The sequence below is a fragment of the Nelusetta ayraudi genome, unplaced genomic scaffold (assembly GCF_046127955.1).
Source record: "Nelusetta ayraudi isolate G7.1 ecotype Tasmania unplaced genomic scaffold, CSIRO-AGI_Nayr_v1 ptg000071l, whole genome shotgun sequence".
Lineage (NCBI taxonomy): Eukaryota > Metazoa > Chordata > Actinopteri > Tetraodontiformes > Monacanthidae > Nelusetta > Nelusetta ayraudi.
This window is the reverse complement of record NW_027466121.1, coordinates 5,152,786-5,163,770: the sequence shown is the minus strand read 5'-3', so window position 1 is coordinate 5,163,770 and position 10,985 is coordinate 5,152,786. Positions and strand designations below refer to the sequence as shown.

The following is a 10,985-nucleotide window of genomic DNA, read 5'->3' as shown; positions in this document are numbered from 1 at the left end:
GTGAAACTGGAGTTCAACTGTGTGAGCTGATACACTGAACTCTGTTGACTTGGTGGAGCTTCTTTTTGCTTGCTTTGTGTTTTTTGTCATGGTGCTGTTGACTGCAGCTTCACTCTGCTGGTTCCTCTGCTGGTTCCTCTCTTGGTTCCTCTGGACTCTTTCAGCCACAGCAGGAGAGGAAGTTGCTTTGTTTTTCCAGCTTCACAGACACCAAACACACAATTCAACTTTGTTGAACTTGAGAAGACTTTGGCACATAGAGAGAGAGAGAGAGAGAGAGAGAGAGAGAGAGAGAGAGAGAGAGAGAGAGAGAGAGAGAGAGAGAGAGAGAGAGAGAGAGAGAGAGAGAGAGAGAGAGAGAGAGAGAGAGAGAGAGAGAGAGAGAGAGAGAGAGAGAGAGAGAGAGAGAGAGAGAGAGAGAGAGAGAGAGAGAGAGAGAGAGAGAGAGAGAGACTCTAGTAGTCTATCAGATGTTGGAACTCAGGTCTTCAGCAGGCTGTGGTCGTTTCCTCCACTGCAGCCGCAGTTCTTCTGTGGCCTCCACATTCTGCAGGTATGGAGGTTCGTGTCCTGCTATCTGATGCAGTGTGTGTGTGTGTGTGTGTTGCAGGCCACCAGGCAGTTCCTGGAGGAGATCACCAAGTGGACCAGTCAGCATGGAGTGTCTCCGCTGTCCAAGGAGCTGGCCGTCAAGTTCCTCATGGCCCGCAAGTTTGACGTGATCCGAGCCATCGAGCTCTTCCACAGCTACAGGGTAAGACCAGGGAAGCTAATATGCTACGGCTAACTCACCGCTGCACTGCATCAAAGTCACATGACTAGTGAATGACTCAGAGGAGTCAAACTCAAACACTCACTTCAAAACAAAGTCTGGGTCCAACATTGAAACAATGTTCCTCCAGATTGATCGGAGAAGCTGGAGCCAATTTTAATAATATATTGTTATTGTATTATTATTACTATTATTATTAGTAGTATTATTATGACAATATTTATTTCTGGCCTGTCGATGAAAAGAGAAACAAGCAGAATCGACGTTCATCTTTTCCTTTCCGCTAGTAAGTGAAGTGTATAAACAGCAGGAAGTGTGCGTGTCCTCCTGCAGGAAGTGCGTCTGAAGGAGGGCATCGTGCGCCTGCAGCCGCAGGAGGAGCCGCTGCGCTCGGAGCTGCTCAGCGGGAAGTTCACTGTCCTGGTAGGAGCCGCTGCCATTCCAACATTCCCAGCCATGTGTCCGGCTGCATGCTGCAGTGTTGCAGCGCCACCTGCTGGGATTGTTTCTAATCACTTCTTTTGTCCCAGTTTCTTCACATCTGAGGAACCCTGAAATTCTTGTGAAAAGGCGTTTTTGGCCACAAAATCCACAATCGGAAGGAAATAAAATAGCAGCGTCACCTTCAAACTTTACATTTCATAAAGATGCATTAAAACACTTATTTATGACCTATATTGCCTACATACAGCATTATATAGATAACTGTCAATAATTCACCTGTTCATCACCTGTAAATATCGTGCTTTTCCTTTTTACTCTATAAATGTTTGATTTTTATTTCTTTATTTCTTTTCAATGATATCATTTTCCTTCTTTTGGTCTATATTGTTGCTTTAATTGGGCAAATATTCCCAAAGTGGGATCATAAAGGATTTATTAATTCATTAATTTTCATATTCTATTCTATTCTATTCTATTCTATTCTACTCTTTCAATCAGTTGTCCTCCAGCCGGCACTGCAAAACCACAACATATCTTTATATTTTATGATACAACAAAACCTGCAAAAATTCAGATTTGAAAAGTCGCAAAAATTGTGTATTTTTTTTTTTTTTTTTTTTTTTTTATAAAGACAACAGTTCACTACTCAAGATGTTGCACTGAGATTCTGCTCATCAGAGCTGCTTTGCTCACTGAGAGCAGCAGCAGCTCTGGAGATCAGTCTGCAGCCCTAGGGCATCGCCATCTAAACAACAACAACAACCACAACAACAACCACAACAACAACCACAACCACAACAACAACAAGAACAACAACAACACTTTAGAAAACTGACAGAGTTGAAATAGTTGATGAGAAGGTCTTGACCTGCGCTTGGATTTCCTACTGCAGCGATAAATTTAGCCTTTTGTCAGTTAGAGCATAAGCTATAAACACACACACACATACACACACACTGCTTCCTCCCTGCTGACGTGCCAGTGTGGCATCAATGCTGCTCTTCCTCTGACGTGCTGGGACTCTCAGCCTCAGCAGCAGCTTCACATCCTGCCTGATGAGCTATTTTTAGACCCTCCTCCAACCCTCACACACACACACACACACACACACACACACACACACACACACACACAAACACCATGTCCGAGCTCTCAGGTCAGGCTGAGTTGTGGCGGCTGCAGCAGCGTCGACAGTAATCAGGTTTCAATGTGAAGACGGTTCAGAGTGACAGGAAGTACAACTGCTCTGTGTGTGTGTGTGTGTGTGTGTGTGTGTGTGTGTGTGTGTGTGTGTGTGTGTGTGTGTGTGTGTGTGTGTGTGTGTGTGTGTGTGTGTGTGTGTTGACCAGAAGGTTCATCCTGCTGAGCAGATGAACCCAGGCGCCCCCCTGTGGTGGTGGGTTGTTGCTGCAACCCGGTGGTTGGGGTCAGGTGTCTGAACAGAGGGGGCGGAGCTATGTGGCGGAGGGAGAGGCGGGTGGACACTTGTTATATGTATATAATGTATATGCATATATGGACATGTATTAATATCTGCATGTATTTAATGTTTCTATGTCTGACTTGCTGATTGGCCTGGATTCTGTTCTTGGTGGAAACAAGACAGTCAAAGAAGAAATTCAATGTTACACTGACCTCTGACCCCTGACCTCTGACCCTAGGATGACAGGAACAAACTGATAGAGGCTCATTGTTATTGATATTGATTGCTGGTGAAGGTTTGCTGTGGTCTGATTCAGGCTGGAAACATCTCGTAGATTCACAAAACACTTTCAGGCGTCCACTTGTTCTCACTCCTGTGTGAGTCGTGATGTCACCAAGGGAGAATCTGTGTGGCTCCACGGGCCCAACACACCTGCTCTCAACTGTTTAGACTTCTTCCATCTGACAGACTTTAGGATTCATTCATGCAGGAGATAAAGGTGGAACATCTGAGAGGAACACAAAGCGCTCTTGGTGTAAATGATGCAGTGCTGGATGGGAACGACTGGAATCACCTTTGTTGCACATGAAATGAAATAAAATAAAAAATAAAATCTTGGGAAAAAAATCTTCTTCTTCTTGACACTCTCCATCCTTGTAGCTCCCTCAGAGAAGTGTTCATCCCTCAACTCTGTCTTTTCTGTGTGTGTGTGTGTGTCAGAGTGCTCGCGACCCTTCAGGCGCCTCCATCGCCTTGTACACAGCCAAGCTGCACCATCCCAACAAGACGGGCAACCACGTGGTTCTGCAGGCGCTCTTCTACCTGCTGGACCGGGCTGTGGAGAGGTGAGGACCACACTGCTACACTCAGTAACAGTAGTCAAGTATTTCCTCACATTGTTGCTGTGACTTCTGTCTTCAAATGAAGCTTTGAGACTCAGAGGAACGGCCTGGTGTTCATCTACGACATGGCCGGATCCAACTACACCAACTTTGAACTGGACCTCAGCAAGAAGATCCTCAACCTGCTCAAGGTGTTACTCACATCCCACTGCCGTGTTCTCGCTGGGAGCCAGTTTGCTGGCTTTCCTGCTCTAATCACGGTCATCACTGCTTGGCTGTAGGATCAGGTGGTCTGGGTTAGGGTTAGGATTAGGATCAGGTGGTCTGGGTTAGGGTTAGGATTAGGTGGTCTGGGTTAGGGTTAGGATCAGGTGGTCTGGGTTAGGGTTAGGATCAGGTGGTCTGGGTAGTATATGTTGGGAGATGTAGGGTGCAGATGTGGGTTCACTTCAACGTCTACAGAAGAGATGAGAGACTGCTTTTTTTATTGATGCGTTGATTGCAAAGTATTCACATTCTGTACTTGAGTAAAAGTACGGATGATTGGGTAAAAAATACTCTGGTAAAAGTACTCATTCAACTCCTTTACTCAAGTAGAGTAAGAAAGTGCAGCTTCTGAACTGCACTTAAAAAGTAAAAACTATTATTTTTGCTTCTTGATTTTGCCAAAATGAAAAGGCTGTGACAGAATAACTAGCAGAACCAATCAGTGATCCGAAGCTGAAGTACTCGAACAGAGAAGATACCTGAAAAATCTACTGAAGTAGAGTAACAGAGTATTTGTACTTTGCACCTCTGATTGCACTTCAGCTTTTGAGCATCATTCATATGCTGTATACGATGCATACTATATATACTATATTATGTACGAACCCCTGGAGGGTGGATTGAATACTTTGCATGCTCTCTGTGTGTCCACCAGGGGGCGTTCCCCGCCAGGCTGAAGAAGGTGCTGATCGTGGGGGCTCCGGTGTGGTTCCGGGTTCCCTACAACCTGCTCAGCCTGCTGCTGAAGGAGAAGCTGAGGGAGCGGGTGAGTTAGTGCAGACACTCTCGCTGGTGATTGGCCGTCAACGTCCACAGCCAATCAGAGGGACACTGGCTGCTCACGGGACGGGAAGCAACCATTCATCTGCTAAGGATTCTGAATGTTGAACTATGAGGGTCAGAATCCAGACAAACTTTCAACTTTCAAAAAGTTTCACTGTATGGCAGCGTTTTTCAACCAGTGGGGCGCAACCCAGAAGTGGGTCGCAGAGCTGTTTTTGATTCAGTTCTATAATTTCAATGATTTATTGACCATAAATGATAGAAAGTGGGGATAGTGTTTTTATTGTAGTAAATGTGGATCTTTGCAACTTGATGAAGAGGAACAAGAAGATGCTGAAGGTCCTGAGACTCCAGCAGTGGAGAACCTCTGACTTTATGGCCTTCAGTCATTTATTCCAAATGAGTTTTAATGCAGCTTGATTCAACCAGCAGCAGCAGGTTGAGCCACCGCGTCCACTGTCCCTGCACTCTTCTCATTCTGCTGGTTTTGTCTCTGATGGTGTGCTGCTGCTGGTGTTTCCTGCTCCTCCTCCTCCCACTGCTCCTCCTCTTCTTGCTGCTCCTCATCCTCCTCCTCCTCCTGCTCCTCCTGCTGCAGGTGCAGATGGTGAGGATGGCAGACCTACGGCAGCACCTGCCCAGGGACTGCCTGCCACAACACCTGGGTGGCCTGTTGCCCCTGGACGCCCACAGCTGGAACCAGCAGCTGCTGGTGGTCCAGAACGGGCGGGCGGACCCGGTGGACGAGCTGGTGGGGGTCCCGCTGGAGGAGGACGCCTCCGTCCACGTCCCAGGACCCGAAGCCCTGCGGCCGCAGGAGCTACTGCTGCACCTGGGGCGCCTGCAGCGCTCTGGAGTCCACCAGGAGTACGAGGAGCTGCGCAAGGAACAGCCAGCTGGAAGCTTCCACTGCGCTCAGTAGGTCCAGTGGAGAGTAGAAGAGCTTTATTAGTCCCCCTGTGGGGACGTTGGCATCATTACAGCAGCAGTTTAGAGCAAAAAAAAGAAAAGTTCTATGAATTAAAATGAAATAAAGAAATCAGAATAAAATAAAATATTTGTCCAGTATGAAAAGAGGAAAAAATATATAAAAACAAAATATTTTTTCCCTTATTTAGTTATTTACACACTGATAAGTACATATAAGTATATATAAATAAGCGTTTTATTGCACCTTTCTGAAATGTAAAATGGTTAAGAAGATGATCATCTCATCAACCGAGCCCTCAGCTCCCAGTGCTGGCTGGTGTCACTGGATCAACACTGCTGTGACTCACTGTGTGCAGAGCCGCCTGCAACCAGGAGAGGAACCGATATGGAGACGTGCTGTGCCTGGACCAGACCAGAGTCCGACTCAAAGCCCACAGAAACGAGGTGGGTTGGTTGGTTGGATGGCTGATTGATTGATTGATTGATTGATTGATTGATTGACTGGTTGGTGCCTCAAGTATTGAAGTGTTGACGACTGGCCTTGGCCTTGTGAAGACGACTGGCAGCTCCAGCTCCCTGAGCTGGTGCTCAGCTGCTTAAGAACCAGCCAATCGGGTGTCTCCACCTGCCAGTCGTCCTCCTTCCTTCACTGTGTCCCTCGTCAGACAGATGTTTCCTCCCCTGCACCCTGGAGGAGGTTGTTGTCAGCAAAGTATTTTAATAACTTTTGGAAAACAAAAGACGACTTATTCGCCCATGGGAAATGTGCAATTCTCCTCTTTAATGCCCCCCCCCCCCCCCCGCCCCTGTGTAGAGGTCAAGAGGTCACTGCTGATGACCTCTGCCTGTGTTGTTTCCAGAGGTCGGACTACATCAACGCCAGCTTCATGGACGGCTACAAGCAGAGACGAGCCTACATTGGTACTCAAGGTAGGACCACACACACACACACACACACACACACACACACACACACACACCTGCACTGGATAGCAGCGTTTCTCAACTGGTGGGTCGCCAGCCCAAAGTGGGTCGCTGAGCTGTTTATATTAGGTCACTGATTTGTGGGATTTTTTTTTTAACACACATATATATGTGTGTGTGTGTGTGTGTGCATGTAAAGAGAGAGAAAGAGAAAATGTTGGCCTTTTTTTTGCGGGACAATCTTTAATTCAATCATTTCAGTGGTTTGACTCGACAGGACAGAAGTAGGCCAGTGTTTTTATTCTGTGGAGTCACTGTGGCTCCTGAGACTCTAGCAGTCGTCTCCATGTTGCTGTACCTGCAGTACAGCAACATGGAGACGACTGCTTGAACGTTTGCAAAGAAAATCTGAACTTGAGCAACGTGTCCATTGGATTTGCGGTGGCCACACTGGGAACAAAGCAGCACATAGACGGAAGATGGCAGTGCAACAGTGGTGTGTTGTGTGTGTGTGAGAGAACCTGGTGCTGCTCCACCACTGGCCTCCACACGGTACTGCTGCATAAACTGCTGGTCAATGTCTAACAGCAGTTTCAATGTCACACATCCTGCTCCATGGCAGTGACACGTTGGTGTGAAAGAAGATACAATATATAATGGTAGTAACAATATCAGTCAAATAATACTCCTATTACTAGTAATAATAATAATAATAATAGTGTGATGGGGCAGTGTAATATAATAAGGAGTGAACGTTGCATGGCGCCCCCTGCTGTCACACTACAGGGCCGCTGGAGAAGACCTACGGAGATTTCTGGAGGATGGTCTGGGAGCAGAAGGTGCTGCTCATCGTCATGACCACCAGGTACATCAAGGGAGTAACACAGATACCAGTGTTACCAGGTGAGCTCGCTCTCACATTGATAACACTGTGTGTGTGTGTGTGTGTGTGTGTGTGTGTGTGTGTGTGTGTGTGTGTGTGTGTGTGTGTGTGTGTGTATGTGTGTTGCAGGACAGACGAGGGCAGTCGCAGGAAGTGTGGTCAGTACTGGCCCCTGGACGAGGGCGGCCAGGAGGTCTACGGCCACATGGCGGTGCTGAACCAGAGGGTGGACCACCACACCCACTACAACCACACCTTCCTCCAGCTGCACAACACAGAGGTGCAGTGAACACCAGCAGCTTCCAGAGCAAAGGCTGGACACAGTCACTGTAGCCGTTCGAGATTCTAGATTCTAGATGCCTCTGCTGCTCAGCAAGCAAAGGCAGCAGGAGGAAAAGTGTCAGCTGATCCTTTCCAGGACTAATGAGGCCTTCATCCTCCACTCTTCATCCTTCTCAAGTTGTACACTTCAAAGTCCTGATGCACCAATACCACTTTTTTACAGAACCAGTAGAGTACCAGTACTTGCATTAGAGTACTCACCGATACGGAGTACTTTATAAGGCCATTACACTTTATAGGACAACATTGATTTTTTTCAGTCATCGTCAGATGTTGTGTTATTTGAACAACATTCCTCAGCAGCTTTTCTAGAACCAGTTTCACTGCAGTACAAACACACATTTAACACAATTGTTGCATACATATATTTACAACTGGTATCGGTGTCGTGGTATCGACACGTATTTTACAAGTACTCAACCTCAACCTCGTCCTCCTCCATCTCTTCAGACCTGTGAACAGAGACAGGTCAGTCACCTGCAGTACCTCAGCTGGCCAGACTATGGCGTCCCCACCTCGGCGGTGACTCTCATCGACTTCTTGGGAGCCGTGAAGAGACAGCAGAGGAAGATGGTGAAGGCCCTGGGCACCCAGTGGTCCGGCCACCCACTGGGCCCCCCAATGGTGGTCCACTGCAGCGCAGGGATCGGGAGAACAGGTGAGTGGCGCCGCTTCACCTCCAGGACGCTCACATACTAAGTTCAAGTTGTTTTCTTGATGGACAGCTGCTTTATTATTGTGGGCAGGCAGAGCAGAAAGACACAGCAACAGCACTAATACATAAACCAGGCTCCACTGTGACATTTATTATAAGGCAGTGTTTCTCAGTGGGTCGCGCAGCTGTTTTCATTGTGTTGCGGCTTTGTGGGCATTTTTTAAAAAAATTTTTTAAAGGGATTTAATGGGAAAATGTCTCCATTTATAGAGAAAATGTTGGACATTTATTTTGCAGGACTCACAAATTCAGTTCAATTCAATTCAATCATTTATTTACTAGACATGATTGAAAGTGGGCTAGCATTTTTTTATTTGTGTGGAATAAATTTGAGTGGCGACTTTGAGGATAAGACAGTGGTTCCTGAGACCACCTGGACCACTTCCTGGACCAGGTGAGAACCAGCGCTGCCAGGTGTTCTAAGGAAAATACTCCTCGTCTCTGGGTTCTTCTTCTTCTTCCAGTCTCTCCCCTCTCACAGTTCTTGTTCTGACCCCTCTGCAGGAACCTTTTGTGCGCTGGACATCTGTCTGTCCCAGATCCAGGACGTGGGGACACTCAACGTGTGCCAGACGGTGCGACGCATGAGAACTCAGAGGGCCTTCAGCATCCAGACCCCGGACCAGTACTACTTCTGCTACAACGCCATCCTGGAGCACGCCCAGAGGCAGGGCCTGCTTCCAGCCAATCAGTGAGCTCCCAGGCCACCGCCCCTCCCCCTCAGAAAGCTCACCTGCCCACAGAACTTCACCTGTAGACGTTGCACCTTTGTTTTCCTCCGTTTGCAGAGCAGGTTGAGGTGAAGTGCTGGAGTTGCTCAACTTTGCCATGCTTCAGTGTGACGGTTCTCTCTGGCGGCCCCTAGCTGTCTGTTCTCTTCTTGCCTGAGCAGATCTCAGGAGCCTCCTGGCTCTCGTCTTGGAGGCACGTTGGGGTTTGAGGGACCAAAATGTTGTTGTAACCTTGAGTTCATTGGTTGGAACCTTCTAGAAGAACTTCACCTCCATGAAACCAGAACTATCCATCACTGCAATGGAACAGGAAAGAAGGCTAGCTAGCCCCCCTCCTTCCCGCCATTATTTTGCAAGCTAAATAAAGTACATGTTCACTTGAAGACTGGAGACCAACAGCAGTGTGGTTGGAGGATGATGCAGAGGCTCTTCAGATGGAAGAACCATAGCTTGGACTGACACAAGCATGATTTGAGTGATGTTGTTAGAATTTCTCTGGTGGGTTGTCAAAGAAAGCGAATCAGTCATGAAGATGGTACGATTGGCCCTGATCAAGACTCATACTGACCACAAGGGGGCGACAAAACACCACATTTGTGGCCATGAAACTATCAATTCCCAAAAGGTTTTTCCAGCCTGATGAGTTTTAACAGCAGTTTCCTTCATGTCCGTTCAAAGTCACTGACTGGCAGTGAACTGGGGGTGAAGGCTGTAAACTACCTGCTGAAGTCCCTCCACTCGTCTGTCTCCACAAACTACAGCCAGTGACCACTTGGGCCTTTGATGAGACCTTGTGACAATTTCCTCCAGCTGATGCCAGGAGTTGAGGCGCTGCAGTGCTGAGCTCTCACCTCTCTGATGCTGACAGTCCACACCTCATGCCTAGTGCAATATTTTATTCTTTTTCTATTTTCTTTTTGAAACTAATCGTGTCTTAGCACTTTTCAGAGATGATTCCTGACATTATTTGCCGAGACAGGACCAAACCACAGACTTAAGCGCGTGGTCTCGTGTCATGATGGAGAAATAACTTGTTGGTTTGTGGAGGTAAATATGGATATTAACTTCTCAAGTATTAGAAATGATTTTTTTATGGAAAGAAAAAGATCAGCGTAAAATGTTGTTGGAACAAATCAAAGCGTCTCCTCTTCAGCCACAATGAAAGGATGAGTTTGATGCACAACTGTGAGCTCGCCCTCGACACTGGCGGCAGTCAGACGACGTGGACGGTGCTTTTCATTCTTACTGTTCTACACACTGTGGTTGTAATCAGCGCTTTCATCCGGTGCCAGTGTCTTGCCATTCATATAAAGTTCATGCACATACAGTCGGTGTCTGTCAGTAAGTGTCATTTGCCAGGTGCAACCTTCAAACTAAAAGATGTCTTCTTTACTACAGAATTCATATTGAATTTGCTTGTAGTGAAGTGTGTTCGCTCTGCCATCCTCGTGCACTCTGCTATTGAAATGATTATTATTATTTTTCCTGTCAGCGCTGGACACAAAATGTCTCTGTTTTATTTTTCTATTGTATTCCACAACTGTTTTCATACAATTACCCAGGATATGCAGTTATCTATGTTCATTTTATATTTGTTTTATTATCACCTATTACTTTATCATTTGTATTGTATGACGGTTGAATCAAGCTATACTGTAATAAAACAAACTGCCATCATAAACATTTGTCTGAAGTGGGGTTTTTTTTCTTCTAATTGCTATTATTATATTGCTATTATTTTTATTTCCAGTAAACAGAATATTTACCCCTGTGTTCAAATGATGACTGGGAGTGTGGATATTGGTGCCCTTAATGACACACCTGCAGAAATATGAATGGTTATGGATGGAATATGAACATTTGGGGAGCTCCCTGATGGCTGAGGGACACCTTTTTGTAAAACGAACAACTGTGATGAGAGACTTTTAC

At 46.5% G+C, this 10,985-nt stretch overlaps 1 protein-coding gene across 1 annotated transcript; it reads left to right on the top strand.

Annotated features, from left to right (window-relative positions):
* The first annotated feature begins 565 nt into the window (after positions 1–565).
* LOC142899341 (tyrosine-protein phosphatase non-receptor type 9-like) lies at positions 566–10,737 on the top strand. The gene is made up of 12 exons (XM_076042890.1): positions 566–754; positions 1,106–1,195; positions 3,360–3,484; positions 3,567–3,672; positions 4,404–4,514; positions 5,130–5,449; positions 5,818–5,905; positions 6,322–6,391; positions 7,172–7,250; positions 7,398–7,548; positions 8,061–8,268; positions 8,830–10,737. The coding sequence occupies exons 1-12, from the start codon at positions 581–583 to the stop codon at positions 9,018–9,020; spliced, it is 1,713 nt and encodes a 570-aa protein (XP_075899005.1). The 5' UTR covers positions 566–580; the 3' UTR covers positions 9,021–10,737.
* The last annotated feature ends 248 nt before the right edge of the window (positions 10,738–10,985 follow it).

Coding starts and splice junctions, on each gene's coding strand:
- LOC142899341 (XM_076042890.1), top strand. CDS start 581: ATGCAGTGTGTGTGTGTGTGTGTGTTGCAGGCCACCAGGCAGTTCCTG. Junction 755..1,105: donor AGCTCTTCCACAGCTACAGG/GTAAGACCAGGG, acceptor GTCCTCCTGCAG/GAAGTGCGTCTGAAGGAGGG. Junction 5,450..5,817: donor GGAAGCTTCCACTGCGCTCA/GTAGGTCCAGTG, acceptor CACTGTGTGCAG/AGCCGCCTGCAACCAGGAGA.